Source organism: Megalops cyprinoides, chromosome 14 (assembly GCF_013368585.1).
Source record: "Megalops cyprinoides isolate fMegCyp1 chromosome 14, fMegCyp1.pri, whole genome shotgun sequence".
Taxonomy (NCBI): Eukaryota; Metazoa; Chordata; class Actinopteri; order Elopiformes; family Megalopidae; genus Megalops; species Megalops cyprinoides.
In genome coordinates this window covers 12,227,177-12,251,572 of record NC_050596.1, presented here as the reverse complement: position 1 = coordinate 12,251,572, position 24,396 = coordinate 12,227,177, and the positions used below count along the sequence as shown (strand labels likewise).

The following is a 24,396-nucleotide window of genomic DNA, read 5'->3' as shown; positions in this document are numbered from 1 at the left end:
ACCGTTATAATATTATTGCTGAAAGGTGCAGATGCAGTGATTGAACCGTAGAAGTGATAATATACTGTACATGTTACATTTTATCATTTATCGGACTCTTATAAAGTGCGCCGAATGAATTTGTACGACAGACTATGTATAGGAGACACCCGACAATTCAAATGTGTGTCAGCCCTTCACAGAGTGCTGTGATGCCTTAAAATTTACGTTTACATTTATTCGTTGGCATTACATTTGTCCTGAGTGGCTTGCAAGAAATGCATTCAGTAGATCAAGAGAATTGGCTGCATAGAATCAGAATCATTAGTATCATCCTTGAAATGTAGTGCTGTTGTGGGACGTGATGCAACAGTGTGAGCATGTGGTATCATGCGGTGTACAACTATAAACTGCAACCACCATTTTGAAATCGCCAGGTTTGTATTGTACTGGGTTTGTCACCACGTGCCTTACCACTGAGCTTTCGCCACTGCAGTTCCATCTGGCTTTCAAATTGTATGCTTAAACTGTATGTTTCCAACTGCCAGATTAGATTAATGTTAGGAGGGAGAGCAGTCAGAGTTTGGAGAGCCCAGGTGTCGTCTAAAAACAGGGGTTCTGATCTTGCTGTTATGACAGTTGTAAGGATCTCATTCCACCACTTGTGGGTAATGGCTTAGAAGTGATGTGAACAAGATAAGTGGCCCTTCCAGAAAGCAGCACATATATATCTTGATATATAATTGTAATACAATGTACACTGTGGTAAATCTAATGAATAAGGGGAGGTGAGCTGCTATAGTTATTCGTTCAGCAGCAAACAACTTCAAAAAAAATGACACCTCTTCAAGGCTATGATCATTTATGTGTATTGAATGGGAGCTACACTGAGCCAGTGCCCATTTTCACTGGCAATATAAACCAACACGCTGTTCAGAGATGGTCCGTGGGACACTGGGAGCAATTCGATGCTCTTGGTGGTAACAAAAGGCCATGGCAGAGGACTGACATCACATGGTAATTCCACCCTCTATAAACCCCAGGCACTGAGTATATTGGGATATCAGTTTATATGGTACAGACTTAACAGATTTCCCCCAAAAAGTATTGTAAACCTTTGGACTCACTCAAAGTTGTTACTTTTATGGCACCAAATGAGGTCAAAGACAGACTGATTTTTATATATATATTAATGAGCCAAATTGTGATGTTTGCAAAGCTGCAGAGAGCCTGTCAACACTATTCCCATCTCTCTCTCTTAATACGCAATAAGTCCTTTTTTCCTTCAATACAGTTATGCCAGCAAGAACTGCTCATGGAAAGCTCTGTGCTGCTGACTTGCCTGCAGCATTTCCTCAAAATGGGGCATAGCCTTCAAACATGCTTCTCGGGCAAGTCAGCAAGGCAATCTCCCCTTCTCTCCAACTTCCTCTGTCTCTATCCCATCCATCTTGGTGCCAGTGCCAGTCTTAGGTGGCAGTGCCTTGTGTCTGGCATGCCTGATACCTCTACCCTCCACTGGACCAGCTGTCCCTTGTCTCATGAGAGCGTAGGGTGAGGTGTGTGACGTACTGTGTGAGTGGATGGATGTGTGTGCTGTACTCTGCTGGTTTGCTGAGGATGATGAATTGGGAGCCCTTACCTTCTGAGAAAGAAGAGGAAAAGCTGATGTTGATGACATCTTGTTATCTCCCCCCCACCACAAGGAGGCTAATACAGGTGGTTCTAGCACGGCAGGTGGCAGCTGTGGCAGTGAAGCTAGAAGCAGCAGCTTTAGGGTTTGCTGGATTTGAATATACAGCAATTACACACGTGTGTTTTTCTGGTGCTTCTATCAATGATTTTCCACCTGTCATAAGAGATACTGTTAAAGTTAATATACTGTACAACAGCAAATTCACAAATCAACAATCTTACTAAGAAAACAAAGCTAACATTGAACATTTTTGTATTTTTCTGTTAGGTTTTTTTTTTTTCATGTCAGAAACAGGATCATACAGAGGTATTATGTGAGCAAGAAATTAGCAATCAAACTACAACTTGATGCACTGTCCGAGCTAAAAAAAAAAATTCCCTTTCCCACAGATATGTTGAGAACAGTATCTGCATATTCAGATAAAGTAATTTTGTTTGAATGGTCATTTTAATGCATATTTCGCAGTAAACACGAAATTGTGCAAGGACACTGGACAAGGACACTGAAGGAACACAGTGTTTAAGTTCCAGTGTTTCCGTGGGGGCAGAAAAACATCAGCAGCGCAAAGATGGCGGCCTCCTTGCTGCGATTAGGACGAGTTGGGTCTCTCAAGGTAACAGCAGTAGATTGTCATTATTTGAACTTTTGTATAAACCTGTATTGTGATGAATTAATGATGATGACATTACATGTATGGTTTTGAGAAAATATGGTGTCGTTTTGTTAGATAATTCCTGGTGTCCGAGCGCTTTAGCACCAGAGTTTTGGCTGCCTTAACTGTACTCTAGTCTAGGACGTTAGCATACCTTAGCTAGTTAACTTACTGATTCTCCGGTCCGTGCTAGCGAACTCATCATTTCCCATTCTAATAGAACAAGTGAGTCTTTGCAAAGTTAGACATTACTTTAGGGTTGAAATGGTATCAAATTATATGATGTTATGTCCAAAGTTATCGGATAGCTAGACTGGCAGCCAGTTAACTGTACCTGACAGCCCACGGTTTTTGCTCAAATCAGATCAAGGATTAGCAAGTATATGTTTATTAGCTGTTCGTCACTTGACATTGCAGTGTCTCCGGCTGGAGACCTGGAGCGTTCTGAGGAGGGCACCGGCTGCTGCTCTCTGCACCAAGGCAGACGAACCCAAAAAAACGCCCAAAAAGGCAAAGGCTCCGAGTAAGAGTAAGGACGCTTTTTAAAAATTCCTTTCCCCCCTTTTTATATAGGACATGTCTCTTTGGATAGGTATACGGAAAGCTCTTTTTGAATATTGATATGAGATTTATAATGTTTTTCTACATGCCTTTTAATTTCGCGAGTATTCTACTGTTGAGACAAAAGCCGACAGCAGTTGGCTTCTGATGGTTACAAAGCATTGACCTCTCAATCTAATAATATTAGAAAACTCAAGAAGGTGGAAACTTTATGGACTGTCTTTCTAAGGACGTTTGTAAATAAACATTTATAAACCTCCTTGATCCATTATGATCCACCTTGATACTATCATGCTTTAGCTAATGCATAAAGGCATTTTTTTGATGTAGTAAATTGATCGAAAACATACAAGCTATATATAGAGTCGGAGTAGGGACTTATTTAATGTTTGATACATTTAATGTATGATTTCAAGGTATCAATTAGCAATATGTTCTCAGATGTGCTCATTGATAAACTAATGGAAAGATGATTTAACACAAGAAATGCAAGTGTGCAAGCTGGTTTTTTTAAAATGTGTTCATTTATTTGTACATGGATGAAAAATAAAACAATGAACAGTATGACTACTACCCCTTCAGTACACTGGTCAACATCATGTATTGATGAGTTTCAGAGTTATTGATGTCTACAAGTCACATCATAGCAAGAAATATTCAGATGGAGTTGAACCGGCTGGTCTGCAGGGCCAGAGCTACTGGAATGGATGTTGCCATACCAGGAGGAAGATACAGCAGCATCCACTGAGAAATGCAGCTTGGGAGGCAGATTTGAATCCAGTGTTTGTCTCAAAAACTACCATTAAATGTGATATGACTTTATGTACCTTGTGTTCATAGCAGAGTTGCACAGAAAGAGCATTTTCTGAAGCCACTACAACATGACTCATCAGCTACACATTTGAGAACAAGCTGCTAATAACAACCTAATTTCCTCTGTGAAATGTGAAGAGTGATGTTTTACTTCGGGCTTGTGTGGTGCCCTTGCTAAAGATGGATTCAAATATATATGAAGACATGTTTGGCTAGAAAGCTGTTTAGCAGCTTAGAAGCTTCAACGATATCATAAAAGGAATTTTCAGCATGATATTGAGCCAAAGAGAGCATCCAAATCCAGAAGAAAACTCAAAAAGAGGTGTTTTGAAGTGGCCATCATAATCTCTAGATGCAAATTCAATGACAAGTTGCAGTTCACAAGCAAGAAACAAAGAAGTTTGAAGAAACTGGACAAGATCTGCCATAGGTGTGGTCAAAGATTCGTTTTGAGAAATGTGTGACCGTCAATGAAGATTACATGAAGTGCTATTTTCAGTGTCATCGAAGTCAAAGGAGGGTGTCAAAGATACCGATAGCAGAGATGTGGAGAAATGTCATCTTTTTTTTTTTTTTTTTATTTTAATTTGAAAACATGCTATTGCTCTGCAGGCTTACAATACTTGCATTTCTTCTGTTGTTTCATGTTTTTGTTACAGTTTATCTCTGGTGTGAGTAAACATGCAGGCCACAGTCTGAATCAATATACCCAGTGCATTTTGAATGCAGGAATTTATACAGTTATGAAATACATTTATGGGTCTTATTTTTGGAAACATGGTGCAGCCATTGGTCACTTATGTTTTTAAAAATGAGTTGTGTACATGCTCAGGCATATTACTGGGTACAGGTGCATGTTTTTATGGAGGATAAATGTTGTGGCCGGTTATCTTGGCCTTTTTTTATTAAATAAACTTAAATGAGTCAAATGCCCTAAAAACTTTGTTTACATAGTAGGTGATGTATGGTAAAAATGCATGAAGATTTATGGTGTGACATTTTGCTTCCTGGTTTTTAAAAAATAAAAGCACAATAATGAGGTGAGGGTATTTCCAGTGTCCTGCTGAGAGACATCCTCCAGGGCTCTGGGAGGAGCCATTTTGTGTCGGAACTACTGGGTGAGTTGCCTGTGTCCTTTGGCGTGGGTGGTTGCCATGAAGGTGATACGTGCGGATACGTGCGAGCCCCGATGAATGCATAAATAACTGAGTGAACGAGAGTCTCACCCTTTTGTCCCCCCTGTTTGCCATTTCCTCAGCTGTAGAGGCTCCCGACGAGCGGGCCGCCCTGCTGGCCTACAAGACCGCTGTGGCCTTTCCCGTTAAGCTTTCCGCCTCCGGATTTCCCCCCACGCAGGCCTTAGGTGACTCTGACCCAGGGGCAGGCCCCCTCACTGCGGAGGCTGTAGTAGCTGCAGCGGCAGCAGCAACAGAGCCAGCCGCCTCCACATCCTCTGCCGGCGAGGCTACCGTTGCTCCTAGTCCAGAAGAGGCAAGCAATGCTGAAACGCTTGTCGATCCTGCCCCCTCCGTCACTGACACAGCAGCTGCCACCATTGAAAAAGCGCCTGAAAGCCCATCCGCAGAGGCAGTCGCTGCTGAAGCCCCCTCCACGGAAGCAGTTACGGCTGAAGCAGTCGCCCCAGAAGCACCTCCCGCTGAAGCAGTTGCTCCAGAAGCACCTCCCGCTGAGGCAGTCGTCACCGAAGCAGTTGCCACTGAAGCCCCGGCCCCTGAAGCAGTCGTCACTGAGGCTCTTGCAGATGAAGCTGTCGCTGTCGACGCAGTTGCTACTGAAGCCGCAGCTCCTACTGAAGCCGCAGCTCCTGAAGCAATTGTTGCTGAAGCAGTCGCCCCTGAAGCAGTCGCCGCCGAAGCTGTTGCTGCTGAAGCCCCTGCCAGTGAAGAAACTGTAGCTGAAGCAGTCGCCTCTGAAGCCCCGGCACCAGAAGCAGTTTCTGCTGAACCTGTCGCCACCGAAGCAGTTGCTGCTGAAGCTCCCATTATTGAAGAGACTTCCAGCATAGACAGTGCTGCTCCTGGCGTTGAGCCAGTTGCCGCTGTTGAAGCAGTGGCTGCTGAGGCCCCTGCAACAGAAGAGGCAGCCCTCGCCGATCCAGCTCCTGCCACTGCACCCCCCGTGGCTGCTGAAGCTGTGGCTGAGGAGACCATGCTCGCCGACTCCGCTCCCATCATCAGTGACACAGCTGCACCGGTTGTAGATACGGCTGCTTCCACTGCTGACGCTGTCGCCGACCCTGTTGCCGCCGAAGTCGCGCCTGCTGAAGCCCCTACCGCAGAAGAGACCACGGCCGCAGCCCCTCCAACTGCCGAACCCTTTGCAGCTGCAGCGAGCGCTGCTGGACCCCCTGCCGATGAAGGCTCAGCTTCTTCTTCCTCCAGTGACTCGGACTCAGACTCAGACTCTGACTCTGACTCTGAGGATGAGAAAGCCGAAGTGAAGGTGAAGGCCGACGCCGAGAGCCATCCAGAAGCAGAGGTGGAGAAGGAAGCTTTGGTTTTGGCGACAGAGCCAGCAGAGGACCAAGCCAGCAAGCCAGAGGCAGAGGCTGTGGTGTTTTCCACAGCGGAAGTTGCTCCTGAAGCTGGACCAGCCGATGCTGCGGAGGTTCCATCTGAAGCTGCACCAGAAGTTTCAGTTTCAGAAGTCACTCCTGCAGCTGTTCCTGAAGTTGTAATTGCGGCCAGTCCAGAAGTAGCACCAGAAGTAGCTGCAGTTGCCGCAGAAGTAGCCTCAGAACCTGCTCCAGATGTTGCTGCTGAAGCTGCCCCAGAAGTTGCCCCTGAAGCAGGTTCTGAAGATTTAGTTGACCATGCACCAGTGTTGACAGCTGCCCCTGATGCTGCCCCAGCAGAGGTTCCCTCTGAAGCAGCACCAGAAGATCCAGTAGTTGCATCTGAAGCAGGCCAAGAGGTTTCTCCAGAAGCTTCCCCTGAAGTTGCTGCTGAAGAGTTAGTCGACTCAGCCCCTGTTATTTTGGCCACTGAAGCTGCACCAGATGCTGTCCCAGAAGTTGTTGCAGAAGCTGAAGCTGCACCAGCCCCTGAAGTTGTCGCAGAAGCTGAACCTGCATCAGCCCCTGAAGTTGTCGCAGAAGCTGCACCAGCCCCTGAAGCTGTCGCAGAAGCTGAAGCTGCACCAGCCCCTGAAGCTGCTCCGGAAGTTGCTGCTGCTGATGTTGTGTCTGAATCTCCTGCTGAGGTTGCTGCTGAGGCTGTAGTTGCTGCGGCTGCTGAAGCAGCTGCAGAAGCTGCTCCTGCTGTGAGCTCTGAGGAGCTGGTAGACCCAGCTCCTGTGGTGGCTGAAGCTGCAGGAGAGGAGCTTCAGGCAGAGGCCCCAGCTGAAGCCGTGGAGTCGCCTGAGGGTACACACCACACCCCTTTAAACTTTCTTTGCTCTATGGACCCCACAGCTCACAGTCATATTTCTATCATTTTTTCATATTTTTATTCATAGCACACATCTGTAGTCACCAAACATATGGTAAAGGGATAGACAACATCTAACATAAGCGATCTTGCTTTGCCTACAGCTTATATAAATTTTTACAGCATGTAGCTATAGCTTTTGATCAGCCCAATGTAATCTCAGCTCAGACAGTGTCATGCTACACAACAGAATGCTTTGGGAGCTGATTAGCTCATGAAGTCAGTCTCACTGCATGCTCCTTGCATGGGTTGTATCTGTAAGCATGATCTTTTGCCTGATCCCACCACATCTCTGTTCACTGCCTGCTTGCCTTGCACTGCCTTGCTGCCTCTCTGGTTGCCGTTCGTCTTCACTTGAGGGTTTATGGTTCATTTGAATCTTCCTTATTGCCTATTATACCTGTTAGTGCCTGCCTGCATTTTTCAGTCTTCCATATAACCCCCCTGACACACGCACACACACATACAAGCACGTATTAATAGTCAGAAACGGTCACACTAAGATTGCTCCAGTCTCTTAAAATGATATTTTCTCTCTGCTTGGTTCACGTTCAAATGCTCTTGAATCTCTGAAATAAAACTACTATAAACTCATTTTCTGGCTCATTCTCGCTCCAGACGGCATTTTTCCTCATGCTCAGAGGATTATGTCAGAAGGGTGCTCTCTCTTTCTCTGTCTCCTCTTCTCTTTCATGTCTATTTAACATCTAGACTCTAAGATGGTTCTGTCTGGTGAACATTTACCTGGTGAAAATTTATTTTTTTATACCTGTTGCATTTTGGCTGAATACCTGTATTTTTAAGTGTGTGGTGATGTTATGATGCATTTGTTTAAGCTAAAGGCAAGGTCCATTTTAAATGGGTTAAATCTTAATCTATATTCAGTTGTTGGTGAAAAGTTATCGATAATGTTTAATGGTTTATTCATTGTATGGTAACAGTGTATGTGTTAATGTTAAAGTTACAGTGAAGACTTTAGCTCTTAGGGAATCCCCTCACCCATTTGTTGCCCCAGTGTGAGGAGCAGCTCCTGGAAGTGACTGAGATCTGTGGAGGAGTCTTTGAATTTGAATGAGTTTTCAGTCTGTCCTCTCTCCATTTCTGTCCCTTTTTCTTTGTCTGTCACTTGTATTTTGGAAGAGTGGTATGCATGCTATCAATAACCAATATCAATGTGCTGTAATCTATGTGCAAGTTAGGGTGCTGGAAATGTACCATTTTTATCTCCTGAATCCCTCAGGATTGTTGATTTGTTTATGTTTCCCCCGTGACGGCTCTGTACAGTGCAAAGGCTACAGAAAGGGCCTTTTGTATACTAATTCCATTAGTAGGAACCCAGGAGCTTAACATCATTCAAATTTTAGGCTCTGTACTGCTGATGTCCTTAGCATTTAACCGTGCTTCAGACGAGAGTGTTTCCTGGAGCAGTGGGCTGAAGTATCACTTGCCCCTAATGCTTATTTGCAAATCCACAGGGAATTGTATCTTACCATTCTCTTTATCATCCATTTACAGAGCTGGAATTCAGGTAATTCAGGTTATTGTGTGTGCTCAAGGGTGCCCCATTAGTGGGAGATACCTGGGAGTCAACCTTGCTACTGATTTTCAAATCCAGTTTCTCAACCATACCACATTGGCATCTAGTTAATGCACAATTCAGTGTAATGTAGCCAACCAATCACTGCATTGTGATTATATCCCACCTAACTGTGTTACATGATGTAGATATGCTCATTTGAAGGTGGCAGTGTATAAAGCATTCCTTCATTTAACATGTAAGCCCTGAACACTCTGCAGTTATTCAGCATTTTCAGCACTGCTTCTAGTACTCAGTTTAAAGTAATTATTGACATCATCAGTGTGTTGCTAGGCATCTTCATGTAGATTCTTTGAAGAATCCACAAAAGTGGCCATTTGAGAGTTACAGTTGGTAGATTTCTGAAGTGGGGCAGGAAGGTATATGAGGCCGTTCACGCCTTTGTCTCCTAGCTGTGAAACTGCAGTTGGGGAAGTGGCTCATTCCCGGCAGGAAATGCCCCATTACACCCCTCTTTATCAAACCTGTGTGAAAATTCAAATTCGTTTTGTCTGAATTTAACTACTGTATACCCTAGTTCATACAACCAAAAGTCAATCAGGCTTGTGCTTTTGTTTTCCTGTGTGGTGGTACATTTTCAGCACTGTGATTGTACTGTAGATGTCCATTCTATTATTGCTGTACTTTTGTATAGCGATGTGGGTGTTTTGAGGTGTGGGTAAAGAAAGTTAAAATGCCTTGACGAAACAACCTACGGAAGAATAGAAATTGCAACTGGAGACATCAGATTTTTGGCCTTCTCGTTTTATTTTATCGATTTATTTTCCTAATCAGGTTTCACTCAAGAGAAGCACCTATTGGAAGAGTCTGTCCACAGAATGAAGCTCTGGAAATCTTTAGGTGTTATGATGAGGTCACAGTTCTAGAATGCTCAGCATGCATGTGCACCAGTGCCAGATGTGTAATTTCTCCTCATTTCTCCTCACCAGAAGCGGCCCCAGCTCCTCCAGAACCAGAACCTGAGCCCTTTGACAACAGCACTTACAAGAACCTGCAGCACCACCATTACCACCTCTACACCTTCGTGGACATGGACGTGGAGATGGCCAAATTCAGGCTGCCCCAGCCATCCTCGGGTCGACCTTCCCCCAGGCACTGAACCCCCGGAGCTTCGTCCGGGTGCCACAGAGGCCCTTTGTGTCTGTGTGTGTCCTTTAAGTTAAATGTCCCAATAGATCCCCATCTCCTCAAAGACACTTGTAATCCTGCTTATAAAATAAAAATAAAAGACTTTAAATACAGATGTGTGTTTATATTCTGTTTTCAGAAAGGTTTTTTTTTTTTTTTTTTTACTGTTGACCAACCAGCTTGAAGTTGATGTGTGAGCAGTTTCGTATATTTGTTCTGTTAACTATCTATGGGTTATGGAGATTGAGACAGCATTTGTGTTGCTCTTGAGGATAGGGTAAACCCACAGTATGATATATGTTGTACACTGAGCCCTATCACCAAGTGATAAACTGACAATGTTCAGGATTTTTAAAAAGCTGCTCACAAAACCTACCAGAAATGCAAAATGGGAAACCACACTTTCCATGCACATAGGTAATTTAGTCATAAAATTCACCTAATTATGTAATGTTCCATTTTGACAGCTTGTGTGAATTTTGCACAGATTTTTTACTGTCAAAATGTATCACCAGAGCATTTAGTCACTTAGTTAAAGCTCTTATCCTGTGGGACAAACAAGATGTATTTAGCATTTTATATTTTTGACATCCTTCAGAAGCTCTTACCCATTGTGATTCACAAAATGTGAGAATAAGTTATAAAGTGGCACTTGGATTAGTCTTGTGGAGCACCTAGATATTGTCCAGTAGTTGCACTTCTCTGTGACATTTGTAATTATAATTTGATCATGGGTTATAATTTAGTAATCTACTGAAGAGACATCCTTATATGGGGAAAATCACACAGCTTTCAGCTTGCACAGTATCCATTAATACGTGTATTCACAGAAGCGATTTGGGCAAGGCTGCAAACCTGCATCTTTCTGGATACATGCCTGAATCATTTATCTCCAACATGAATCAATGTGTGAAGTGTTCCACCTGATGCTGATTATGATATGATGCATTATGAGGGTGCAAGGTTATCTGTAGTGACACGGTTAGCATTGTGAGCCACAAGAAAATCAGTTTCATATTCATGCTAACGCTCCTTTCTAGTGTAAAGCAAGCCACCACCATCTCCACAATTCGGCAGTCTCCGGGGGCGAGAACAAGACAACTGCGACGTCACATCTCCTCCCACCTCATGAATATTCAAGAGACCGCGACCCTGCGTGTCACTACGCGATGACGCAACGCGACAACTGCGGGTCCCGATTGCTGCAGCCGCTTGTCAGTGTGACGAAGATTGGCACTCAGGTAAGCTGTCACTCAAAATCTTCTTTTTCCGTTCCCTATCAATCAAACAATATGAGCGGCGCTAAAAATGCCGTGGGCCAAGTGAGGGAGCAGTGTAGAGTGACTGAGGTTGGGCACGGCGAGGCGGTAGGCCGAGGAGGAGATCGAAATCCTTGCAATGAGGGAAAAAAATGTCCGCTCTTATGGGGGAAAGGAAATTGCTGGAAAATCAAGGACGAGAAGTAGAAGCAAGGCCCAGTTTCTTTTTTTATCCGTTCTCCGGCCGAGGCGCGAATTGCGCTAGGGGAGGGATGGGCAGCTGTCCCAAGCTTGATTGATAGACTCGAGTGGGCAGGATTTTTATTACAATTAAAGGTACAGGGTGACTTAAAAACGTAGCTGACTTGAGAAGATATGCTTGTAGATCTGGTTTCCATGGTATTATTTACAATGTAGTCTTTATTTTCGGGATGAGATGAGCAGACCGTCCATGCCAAGCTAGCTCGCTAACTTTGTTTTGTTGCTGCTTCGGAAGACAAAATATGGCGGCTGCGTGCATCCGCCTGCTGTTCAGTCAGTACAACACAGCGAAAGGAGCGGACTTCCTAGCGAGTACGGTGGGAACCCAGTGGTTCGCGTAGTTCACAAAACAAACTTTCTCATTTTCTTTCTGATGAAATAAATTCATGATCGTCTCTAGTTATGTTAGCAAGCACATAGCTAATTTAAGTTAGCAATCTGGTCGCGTGTTAGGTCCTGCACTAACGCTAACTAGCTAGTTTGCTAACTCCGCCGGAAGACCACATTTTAGCTGTTGGCTAAAGTCTCTTGCGGGATGTGTTTCTACAGACAAAACATCCAGACGTTTGGTTAACTTGGGCGAGTTATGTTTATATAGAAATACAGCTAGCAACGGACTGTAAAAACAATCACCGTTTTACAGTAGCAAGCTAATTCGCTAGCCACGTTTATGACATTGGTGGTTACAGTTTGTTAGTTTGGGGTACGTTGTTGCGCAGACATTTCATTTAATCATCCATCACTGTGGTTGTGCATAACGTTTGTTGTTGTATGTAAAATTAACTGGGTTTACACTTGCTAGATGGGTACACAGGAAAGCCACAAGCCGGTGAAGGCTTGGCTCAGAAATGTTAACTTAAATGTGATGTTAGCTAACGGTAAATATGTAGGCCCGTAGCAGACTACAACAGTGCGGGTGAATCCTTGCTACGAGTTCCTATGTGATGTGTATGTCACACTGTACTTTCTGCAACAGTAATAAAAAAATGTGTGGAAGTGTGAAGATGAATCTGTCAGTTTTTGTAATGTGCAGCATTTATCAAATTACCAACCTACAACTCGCTGTCGTTACTGTCTTCCTGATAGTAAATAAGTGACAGCCTATGAACATTGACCTCACTGTCATTCGATGTGGTTACAATAGAGGAAATATCATACAAGCCAATTCTGAAAATTTTATGTGTTAACTCTAAACATGGTGGATGGCAGGTACGTCATCCGTCAAGTTACGGATTGGTGGGATTTACCACATAACTATACATCACTGAGATTTCGGCTTGTTTTGGTATTTTATATAAAGCTACCTATACACACGAACTAGGTCACGTTTAAACAATATGTGAACAGTTACGTCACATGATTAATATATGACTTGGGGTTGGGTTGTGGAGGTGAGAATTATGAAAGTTAGCCATCATGAGTCCTTTGCTTTCAGTTGGTGCTCTGAAATGTAATAAAGACACAGTTAACATTTTCCACAAGGTTGTATGACACATGGATTGTATTTTGTATTTTTAAAAGTCTATCTGCAGCATTCTTTTTCTAGTGAACATTATTTCCTAGAGGAGCAGAGTTTTCAGCTGATACTTGGATCTCTCTCCTGCCAGCTGTTACGGTTGATAAATAAGGGTCAGGTATTAAAATTGTTCACAAAAATAAATCCAGTCAGTTGCACCCCTGAAGTTTCTCTAGCACGGTATACGAAGCAAAACACGAAAAAGAGGGCGTTCACACACAAACTGCATAATAGCTCTGTGATTCAGATGCTTTTAAGAGTTCTACGATAGCCACTCTATTAATATTCATTAGCAGTCAAGCCTGGAATGTGTTTTTGGTCCTTGACAATTGACTGATACAGCAATTCTACAGTTATTTGAAGAGGAACCAGACCAGTAAATGTCTTACTGCTAATTCATATTCATGAACACCTGCTTTCACTGCCAAGTTTAAGATTCAGATATGCCTGGGCAGAACTTTTAATACAAAGGAGAGTTCTCCTTACTACTGATAAAGCATGTATGTGTGTACTGAAAACCTACCATAGACATGAAGAATGAGAAACATTATTTGAGTAACTTCCCAAACTCTTTTTGTCTCCCATTAGGTTGATGCTGTCCACAAGTGTAGATACATTGCCCTCTCTGTCAGTATCTGAGCATTTTACTTACAAAGGGAAAATCTGAGGTCCCTACGTAGATCTGTCAGGGACGCCTCGTCTCACACAGCCAAGCTCAGACACAGTCTGTATCATTGTTACTCCAAAGCCAATTTTGAGCACAGTTGGCAGTAATCCCTTTAAGCAAGAAATTTTAGTTTAAGCATGACCTTGCCACATTCCCAAAGGCTTTTTGAAAGTCCGAAAAGCTCAATATCATAAACCTGATTTGTGCTGATGGGCTCAGTAATAGCAATGACAAAGTGCCCCTTTCTTTTTTTGATCGGGTAGTCACTTGCGTATTAATTAGCGTGTGCGTTTGTATGTGGGTGTGTCTTTTCAGGACTGCCGCTGTCCCTCCAGTCTATAATGCTTCAGTGCTCACCACATTTGCATTAATCATGATGGCGGCCCAGTCGGTGTCCAGAGAGGAATACCAGGAGGGAGAGCAGGTGGGTGGTGTGGAATTTCAGTTTCCCCCTTCAGTCACGAGAGGTCATCTGCCTGGATAAATAACAGAAAAACAAGACACTTGCACAAAGCACCTTTTAAATGTCGGATGGGTATGCCGTCAAAGCAGACATAAAAAGGCTGATGCAAAATAATCCATGCACTGGATTGAAAAATTGAAAAACTTACCTGCCTGTCTTCTCTTGACAACAGAGTAAAAAAGGCAACGGACACACCTACATTCAGAATAAATTCTCAACACAACATGCTCCATATTTAAATAATTATAAGCCACACAAAACAGCAAATTTAATGCAGTTAAGCAAGGCAGGGAAATCATTGTTATAATTCTCTGATTACTTTAGCTCTGTGTTTGAAAAATTCCCAAATGACTTGGCAGATGTAGCTTCAAACAAATATGACACTCTTTGACAAACTTAAATTCACATAGACCAGGACAATCAAATTGCCTCAAGTGTGTGTGTGTGTGTGTGTGTGGCAGTTATTCAAGCTGCCAGAATCTGGGATAAGCAGATACAGGGTTTCCGTGACTAACAAGATATTTTACAGTTCTGGCGAAAAAGTATTTTTAACACATTTGCCCTCAATCAATGCCATTGTTGCAGGATCACATGTGCTGCAGTCACATGGCCACGCCAAACCACTATCTCTGTATGAGAGCAAGGAGAGAGGGAGGGATAGAGAGAGAGGCAGACCAGGAAGAGAGATAGAGAAGAAGAAGTAAAGGCCTTTAGAGAGAGATGATTAGGACTCATGAACCAGACTGTAAAACTTTGCAGAAAACGCTTTACATAAAATGTACAGAAAGGTAATTTAACTTAAAGAAGCTTTCTGCATTAGAGAGGTGGGTTGGCCTTCGGTAACAAATGCACACTAAAATGTGCGGATATGCATATGTTTTTTGTGGGGGTGGTGGTAAAAAGTAATATCAGTGAAAGTAATGCACTTTTCAGGTTTATTTATGATACTGGCCGCTATTTGCAGCATTCACAATGTCTTTAAGTGAATGTGGAAAATAGTACTCTAATTTAAGAAAATCATCAAAGCTGTGTTCTGCGTCCTGATAAAGGAACTTGTTGACAGACAGCAACAAGTTCCTTTATCAGACACCCCCCCCCCCCCACCACCACCACCAACCACCTCTACCATAAACGTGTGTCACTTCCTGTCACCCGGTGATAGATGAGCTGCTCTGTGAATGAGCGCCGAGAGGCTGAAAGTGCAACATCAGAGTTGTGATTGGTCAGCCAACCTTCATCCATCATCTTTTCCACCCAATAAAGAGCCACTGTGTGTGTTGCCTCAGAATTGTGCAAAGAGGTGATTCATCAGATATAAGTTGCCATATGTTGTTTAGAATATCAGCTCCTGACAAATAACTCTAGTAGATTGCTTCTTCATGAAAATATTCCTAGTTATAAATGCCCACCATCCCAATAACCTGTCATCTAAACATCCATGCAGCCCCGTATCTGTGGTCTTTCATGCTGGCTTAGGGCAGATGTACTGGGTCATATCAAGGTGATTAATATGTAGATGCTGTTTACATTACATTACATGCATTTAACAGGCACTCTTATCCAGGGCAAGTTCCAGCACAAGAGAACAAAAGTGTATCCATTCAAGTTGAATGAGCAACAGTGTCAGACCAGACTAACAACACTCCCAGACCAGTGAGTGTGAGCATATCATCATTTAAGCCCTACCCTAAGATAACTTATGCAGTTTGACTAGGCATAGGAAGCCAAGTATACTATGATACATCAGTCACTAGAACACAGAATCCAAAATGCATCTCAATACTACATGGAAAATAAACATCAGATACTAGATGTAGCAAGTGTTAGGGGGCAGAGGTTTACCAACAGCACAGGTCTGCATGTTAACAGGAGCGACTGCGATTCACCAAGCCTCTGGGTACATGATAGTCCAGCTTTCACCTTCAACAAGTGGATTTATCCCCTGGTAGGGCAGAAATCAGCAAGCAGTGTGACAGAAGTCAATTAAAGCAAAGCTGTCACATGCAAGGGTGAAAGCTTTATGGTAGCAGTGTAGGTGGTATGGAGGGCAATGTGTGAGGGTTTTAGTTTTTAACCCGGCAAAAGTCGCCCATTGGTGTCTAAGATGTGTGAATATGTAACCGTGACCCCCGACCCTAGCCCTGCCCCCTTTTGGGCTCCGCGGATAGGGTCGAACCCGAGGCCCTCCCCCAGCCTCTCTCCTCCCTCAGCGGCCGACGGTGCGGCCGGGGAGTGAAAGAGGCAGTGTTCCTCTCCGAGAGCCCAGGGGGCAGGTAGCAACCTCTCCGTCACACTGGCAGTCAGGAGGAGGAGGGGGGGCGTGGCCGCTCGGGACCCCGGGCGGGCCGCCACCGCCGCCGCTGCTCCCGCTCCGCTGCTCGCCACCCGGAGCATAAGCCTCAGCCTGTTCACCCCCCCCCCCTCCACCTCCTCTCGCAGATGCAAGTCGTGGAGCAGACGGACGGCGACCCAGACCAGAGGTTTCCTGCCGGGGGCACGGCGGGCTCCAGCAGCCCTGCTCCGGCCGAGACGCAGACGCCCATGGACGCCGACAAGGAGTCCATATACAGGTACACCCCCTGTTCCCCCCGTCCCCCCCACGTCCCTCCCCGCTGTGCTCTCTTCCTGCTCTCCTGCTGTCTGCACTGCCTTTCTGACTCATGCTTTGCTGTTATTTTCCGCTGGTGTGTTTTCTGGGTAGTAGCTGTGAAGGCCTAGTGAACCGGACAACTTGCCTTTTTTTTTGCAATTGCGGTTTTCATTTGCTGTCACTTCACTGCTGATGTGTGTCCTGTTTCCACATCACTGATTGCTTAAGGGTTAACAGTCATGCCAGTTGGGGAGAATATCCCCTCCTCAGTGACATCAGTTAAGGCTCTAAGATATGTATATTGACAGCGTGTTAGGGGTCAGTTCTACTTCCGTTCAGCCAATTATATTGAAATGCATTTTATTAACTAAAAATCTTCATTATAGATGATGGGCGATTTTTAATTCCTGGTTTAATTTCAATTCATTTTCTACTTTGACTGCACAGAAATGGAATTGACCCTACTTGTGGTCATGAGCAGTTAATTAATGCCTTAACATAGAGCCATCGGCCTGCTTTATTTTACTGTATCATCAAAACTCTGTGCATTAACATGATAATACATGTCATGCCAGGACATCATAATAACCATGCCTTATACAAATACAAAAAGAAACATACTGAACTCATTTGGTCCCAGATTTCATTCAGCCTCTTTAAAATTCAGAAAAGGGTGACTCAGCTGGAGCTTTGAATAATGAGTCAGCGTTGCCTGTGTTTTAATCCAGGCTGTAGTAGGTGATCATTTTTTTCCAGTAACTTCTTTGTAGGTCTTAAAGCATTATTCATGGACTCCTTTAATGTTGTAGCCTCTCACGAGTCAGTAGGTTTGGGCGGCTATCCCAACTCTACCCTGTTAATTACTTGTGTGTTAATTAATTCTTTTTAAGTTTCAGATGATCATGTTTCGCAGGGTATGTGTGCACTTGCAAATGCCTCTGTAAAATCCAGGACATGGTTACACAGATCTACTTCTTTTTTCATTTTGGGCTTTGCATCAGAACATTCATTTTCAATGTGCCATTGTGCCAAGGTTTTATTCGAGACATCTATTTGTTGGTGCACTAAGTACATGATCACATCTCATTGGCAAAACACTAAGGGCAAAATGTACTAAATAACATTCAACCCAAAGCATGCTGAATAATGTCAGCTCATTTGCCATATAACACACCCTGGTATTGTGGCAAAATGTGCTGTATTAAATTCATCCCATGGTCGTGTAGCACCCCCAGATGAATGTACTTCAATGCTGCCCCTCAAAGTGATTTTTTTTATTTGGGGGTTGGGGGATTAAAGAGGGTCTCTCTGCATGATACTCAGTCCACTGTTTAAGAGACCAGAATGGGTTGATTGGTTTTAACTGGTTTTACAGATTGTACCAATTACATGAATACTGATGAATTTACCCAGCTAACTTCCGCCCTGGAGGCTATAACATGTAATAGGTGGTATTAAGATACAGTGCTCCATAGCCAACAAAAGAGGCACTTGCCATTCACAGTGCATACTAAGGGATATGATTGGCTCATTGAGCTAAAGTCCTTCTCACACGCACTCTCACACTTAACACTAAGGGATAAGGCTGTCTCTCTCAGTTAAAGGCCTGTCACGTGAACCCTCATCCTACTGCACCCGTCCGCATAGGTCTCCCGGTTCTCACAGCCTTAGTCGTCGGAGGGGAGTCTGTCACGTGGAAGATAACTCTAGAATGTGGCTTTGAGGATGAGGAACCGAAGAGGCGCGAGTGATGCTCGGTTGACTGAAATGTGATGTGCTACTGAGATAACCGATCCTTAGCCGGCAGGGGTGTTAAAAAATGTTCCTCTTTGTCTGCGCGCATGTGCACCTCTTTGCGCCTCTTTGCGCGTCTCAGGCACCCCCTGTTCCCCCTCCTGGCCCTGCTGTTTGAGAAGTGCGAGCAGTCCACGCAGGGCTCGGACTGCGTCACCTCCGCCAGCTTCGACGTGGACATCGAGAACTTCGTCCGCAGCCAGGAGAAGGAGGGCAAGGCCTTCTTCAGCGACGACCCGGACCTCGACAATCTGGTGAGGAGCCGGCCCGTCGGCACGGTTACCGCCGCTCCTGCTGCTCGTGTCCCTGCTGTTATTATCAGTGACGTCACTGCTGATGTCACTGCTGCTGTCACTCCTGATGTCACTGCTGATGTCACTTGATGCGGTCACTGCTGATGTCACTGGAGCAAATTTCATCATTGATGAAATGATTTTTTTTTTTTTACAAGGGATGAAATGTAGCATGGTGAAAAGTTAATGCTGATATGGAGATTTCCATGTTTATTTTTGATTTTTATGCTTAGCAGACATTCTTACTCAGCTTTAACCCTATGATAAAAGTCGAGTTCTGCATTCACTACACCCCTCTGTGTCTGTGCTTTTCTGCTTTAGGTAAGTCGGACATTTTTGAATGACTCATTCTTTTTTTCCTCTTTTCTGTTCTTCCTCCGCTGCTCCCCCATTCTGTGGCAGATGGTGAAGGCCATCCAGGTGCTGCGCATCCATCTGCTGGAGCTGGAGAAGGTGAGCGAGCTGTGCAAGGATTTCTGCAGCCGCTACATCGCCTGCCTCAAGACCAAGATGAACAGCGAGACGCTACTAAGTGGAGAGCCAGGCAGCCCCTACTCTCCAGTGCAGACACAGGTACTCACCTCCTACTCTCCAGTGCAGACACAGGTACTCACCTCCTACTCTCCAGTGCAGACACAGGTACTCACCTCCTACTCTCCAGTACAGACACAGGTACTCACCTCCTACTCTCCAGCACAGACACAGGTACTCACCTCCTACTCTCCAGCGCAGACACAGGTACTCACCTCCTACTCTCCAGTACAGACACAGGTACTCACCTCCTACTCTCCAGCGCAGACACAGGTACTCACCTCCTACTCTCCAGTACAGACACAGGTACTCACCTCCTACTCTCCAGTGCAGACACAGGTACTCACCTCCTACTCTCCAGTACAGACACAGGTACTCACCTCCTACTCTCCAGTGCAGACACAGGTACTCACCTCCTACTCTCCAGTACAGACACAGGTACTCGCCTCCTACTCTCCAGCACAGACACAAGTACTCAGCTCCTACTCTCCAGCACAGACACAAGTACTCAGCTCCTACTCTCCAGTACAGACACAGGTACTCACCTCCTACTCTCCAGCACAGACACAGGTACTCACCTCCTACTCTCCAGTACAGACACAGGTACTCACCTCCTACTCTCCAGTACAGACACAGGTACTCGCCTCCTACTCTCCAGCACAGACACAGGTACTCGCCTCCTACTCTCCAGCACAGACACAAGTACTCAGCTCCTACTCTCCAGTACAGACACAGGTACTCACCTCCTACTCTCCAGCACAGACACAGGTTCTCAGATCCTCCAGTACAGGTTCAGAGTGTATGTATGTGTGTTCCCCAGACTCCCAGCGCCTTGACAGGAACGCTCAGCCCCCAGGGGATCGTGGTGCCAGCATCAGCTCTGCAACAAGGCAACGTCACCGTGACGACCGTCAACCCCACACAGGTGGTGGCAGGTGCGTTGCCGTGGCGTACAACCCTTACAGGCACCGTATCTGCCCATGTCTGCAGAGGGATGCCCATTACTGTCTCGTTCTTACAACTGATGAGCTAACAAAGGACTTTTTCTGTGACTTGCTCCACATCAGGAAAGATAAATGTGCCTGTAATTGTCTGTTGCCGCTCTGTTGTTCTGAAGTGTGTTCCAAAAAAGCGTATGTTCCTACACAGTTGGTTTCAGTACAGAGCACCTTTGTTCCTTCCATGTCCTCTAATGTCCCTGGGAGCATTTCAGTATCTTTTAATTCAGAGAGAATGTGTGTTTGTTTTCAGGGGGCACGGTGTACCAGCCTGTCACAGTTGTCACTCCACAGGGACAGGTGGTGACTCAAGCCCTCTCGCCCGGGACGATACGCATCCAGAACACACAGGTAAATCTCTCTCTCTCTCTCTCACACACACACACACACACACACACGCACACGCACACGCACACACACACACACACACACACGCAGTTTTGATCTCTCACTCACGCATTCTCTGTCCTAGACACAAACGCATGCACAAAGACGTGTGTTCATACACAGACACTCGCAAGAGGGGGGTCTCCCGTCCCTCATAAAGGGTGGTGTCCTCTCCCCACAGCTCCAGCTGCAGCTAAACCAAGACCTGAGCTTTTTCAACCACGACGACGGGTCGTCCAAGAACAAGCGTGGCGTGCTGCCCAAACAGGCCACCAACGTCATGCGCTCCTGGCTCTTCCAGCACATCGGGGTAAGGGGACAGAGGGGGCCACAAAGGGGGCACAAAGCACAAAGGAGGGGGTAGCCAGCCGGAGGAGGAGGAGGGGATGGCAGCGGTGACGTGGTGGAGGGGTATGTCAGTAGAGGGCATGGGAGGAGGAAAAGATGGAGCCGGGACAAGGATGGACAGAGGAGGAGCAGTGGATGAACTCCAGTACGCCTCATCTGTGAAGACTTTGCAGAAATGCAGACTGGTGTTTCACAGACTTCAGACGTTATAGTCCAAGTCTGCACTGAAAACAGCCTGACATGCCTGGCCAGAGACAGCCTATCAGGTGGCAGCATAATGTAGTGGTCTTTGCAACCTTTACCATTTATGCCAAGGGACAACCTGCGTGTGTGTAAAGAAAAAAAGGCAGCATTTCGTTTCAAAGTGTGTCACGATGCTCTGTGATTGATATTCTACCTTTGTATTCTCCTGATACGGGCACACAAGGCCACAATAGCAGTTACCATAAATGCAATGTCACTGACAGGACGTGGTTGGTGTTTAGCAACGTTAAATGGATATAACAGAAATGCAGTCATATAAATGGATGTATGGCAATGCGAAGTAAATCAATAATTATCAATGAAAATAATGATTTATGAAAATCAGCAGCGTCTCTCCCTGCCTCTGTGTGTTTCTTATTGGTCTGTGTCTACTAAAGAGAGAGGGAGGTTTGGACTAGCATGGCAGGTTATGGGTAGTGAATGGCTTTTAACCCTGCTTACACTGAGCTCCACTGTTCTGGGCCCTCAGCATCCATACCCCACTGAAGACGAGAAGAAACAGATCGCCACCCAGACCAACCTGACCCTGCTGCAGGTCAACAACTGGTGGGTCTCTTACCTGCACGTGCACACACACGCACACACAAATGCACACACACAAATGCACACACACAGACACACACACGCAACCACACACACACACACACAGACACACACATGCACGCACGTACACACACACGCACGCACACACACACACACATTAAGTAAGCCATAAATCTGTCAGCATGACTCAGGTTAAGATGAAACGGTGCTGATACTGGGTTCTTTTGTACGTGTAATGGCGCTCACAGCGCCCTGCCTTCCGAGCAGCTAATACAGAAACACAGCCGGGATTGCAGTTCGTGTGCGTCTTACGGGCACCCGCCCTTGCGTGCGGCTCTCGGGCGCGTGGTTCAGCCCCTCCCCCTCTCCTCCCCGCTCTCAGGTTCATTAACGCGCGGCGGCGGATCCTGCAGCCCATGCTGGACGCCAGCTCCTCGGAGACGCCCAAGACCAAGAAGAAGACGGCACAGAACCGGCCGCTGCAGCGCTTCTGGCCCGACTCCCTCGCCTCGGGCGTTCCTCAGCAGCAGGTCACCATGGCCGACGGTACGCTCCCCCGCCGCCGTGCTGACCCCGGCGAAGGGAGAGGATGAAATGGACATTCAGCATAAAGATGTACAGGTCTATCAGTAATGAGTAGGATATGCCAGGTGTTTCCCATAAGTACGCCGGGTTTCAGGGAATAGTGGTTAACACACTTTTTAGGTGGTAAATGGTGGTTAATACTGTTTTGGTGAATGGAGAATGTGACGTTCAGTATAAACCTGTATAGATCTATATCAGTAATGAGTAGGAGATACCAGCAGTTTCCAGTCAATGCACCCTGCTTGTTACCCCTGGGTAACACACTGTATGGATGGGGAATGGTGGTTAGCACTGTTTTGGTGAATGGAGAATGTGACGTTCAGTATAAACCTGTGTAGATCTATATCAGTAATGAGTAAGAGTCAGTAACCAGTCAATGCACCCTGCCTCAGCAAAATGTGGGTAGCACACTGGAAGGATGGTGAGCACTGTTTGGGTGAATAGCATGTAATGCCCTGTCTTTCTGCAGGTACCATGGTGACGGTGAGCATGGACGGCCTGCAGTCGCTGTCGTCGGACGGGGCGACGCTGGCGGTGCAGCAGGTGATGATCGGGGCCGGGCACAGCGAGGACGAGTCAGGGGAGAGCGGGGAGGACGAGGACGGGGACCTGTCCAACTCCAGCATGGCCGGGCTGGGCCTGGAGACCAGCGACTCGCTGCAGTAGGACTGGACGCTGGGACCCTCGGAGACACGGCACACGCAGCATGCACACAGAAACACACACACACAAAACAACACTGACACGCTCACTCCGACACAGACGACACACACACAGCACAACACTGAAACGCTCACTCCGACACAGACAACCCACACAGCACAACACTGAAACACTCACTCCGACACAGACAACCCACACAGCACAACACTGAAACACTCACTCCGACACAGACAACCCACACAGCACAACACTGACACACTCACTCAGATACAGACGCCGCACACACAGCATGTGCACTGAGGCCCACATGAGGACACATACACCACGCCCACTGAAACACGTATTAGTTGACATACTGCTTGAGATATACACATCAGTGCAAACCACTCTTTACAAAAACATTGTACAGGACAGGCTTTTTCCCTGTAGGGAAGGCAAACTGCTGCATAAGAATGCTTTTTTTGCAGTGGAAGAAAAACTAGCTAATGTCGTGCTCTAAAAAAAAAAACAAAAGCCCATGTTGGGTTTTACTGTCAAATGAAAATATTTAAAAATTTACAGTCTTGTTGTAATGCTAGGTCAAGTGTACTCTGATTGAAACTGCGGGGCCTGTTTAAATTACTCTTGGTGTTATTGCTTGCCCCTTTCAAACCAGAATCATTCAGAGGTTGGTAATGTGGTAATATTGGCCTCATAAGCTTTCTGTTACTAATGCTGGGAAAATGTGACTGTGGTCATGCAAGTGGAGACAGGATTAGCTGTCTGTAGCATTGCCAAAAGGACCAGGAACAGGAAGTAACATTTAAAAAAGGTATTTTTATAGCAATATAAAAGATACTGAGAGAAATCTGGATACCTGCGCCTTATGTGAATAGGCCAAATCCTGCTGTCCTGTAGGACGTTTCTGTAAGGGTTGATGACCTTGTATACGCACACTCTCATAAAGTGACACACACACACACACACACACACACCGAGCACAACCACAAGGACACACAGGAGCACCCGTTGTGTTTTGGCACGCACACAAAGAGTGCTCTGTGTGTCAGAAGTTTCATTTCAGAAACTGTCTTTTTTTTTACATGTAGTTCTAGAAGAGTGCACTTTTTTGTATTATACAGTAAGCTTCATGAGAAAAAAGAAAACTAAAACAGAAGCGTTAAACAGCCTTAAACATGTTTTAAGGTCGGCGAATACACGTGGGATGACTTTTCCCCCACCTCTCCTTTGGGGTGCTGATTTCCCTCACTAGGCATGTCTGTGTTTGACCGGCTGCGCCCATGCGGAGTCCAGCTTACGAGGCCAACCGCAGAAGAAGTTATTTTTTATATGAACATGAAAAATAATGGGTGTGGCTTT

General features: G+C 45.5%; 2 protein-coding genes across 2 annotated transcripts; both read left to right on the top strand.

Annotated features, from left to right (window-relative positions):
- The first annotated feature begins 2,195 nt into the window (after positions 1-2,195).
- On the top strand, positions 2,196-9,988 carry ndufv3 (NADH:ubiquinone oxidoreductase subunit V3). The gene is made up of 3 exons (XM_036545485.1): positions 2,196-2,288; positions 2,745-2,856; positions 9,677-9,988. The coding sequence occupies exons 1-3, from the start codon at positions 2,244-2,246 to the stop codon at positions 9,844-9,846; spliced, it is 327 nt and encodes a 108-aa protein (XP_036401378.1). The 5' UTR covers positions 2,196-2,243; the 3' UTR covers positions 9,847-9,988.
- Positions 9,989-11,040: 1,052 nt separating this feature from the next.
- pknox1.1 (pbx/knotted 1 homeobox 1.1) lies at positions 11,041-23,272 on the top strand. The gene is made up of 11 exons (XM_036545030.1): positions 11,041-11,116; positions 13,894-14,002; positions 16,481-16,611; positions 18,508-18,679; positions 19,121-19,291; positions 20,070-20,184; positions 20,501-20,598; positions 20,816-20,944; positions 21,716-21,792; positions 22,172-22,335; positions 22,844-23,272. Exons 2-11 carry the CDS (start codon positions 13,952-13,954, stop codon positions 23,038-23,040), a joined length of 1,305 nt encoding a protein of 434 aa, XP_036400923.1. The 5' UTR covers positions 11,041-11,116; positions 13,894-13,951; the 3' UTR covers positions 23,041-23,272.
- Positions 23,273-24,396: the final 1,124 nt, after the last annotated feature.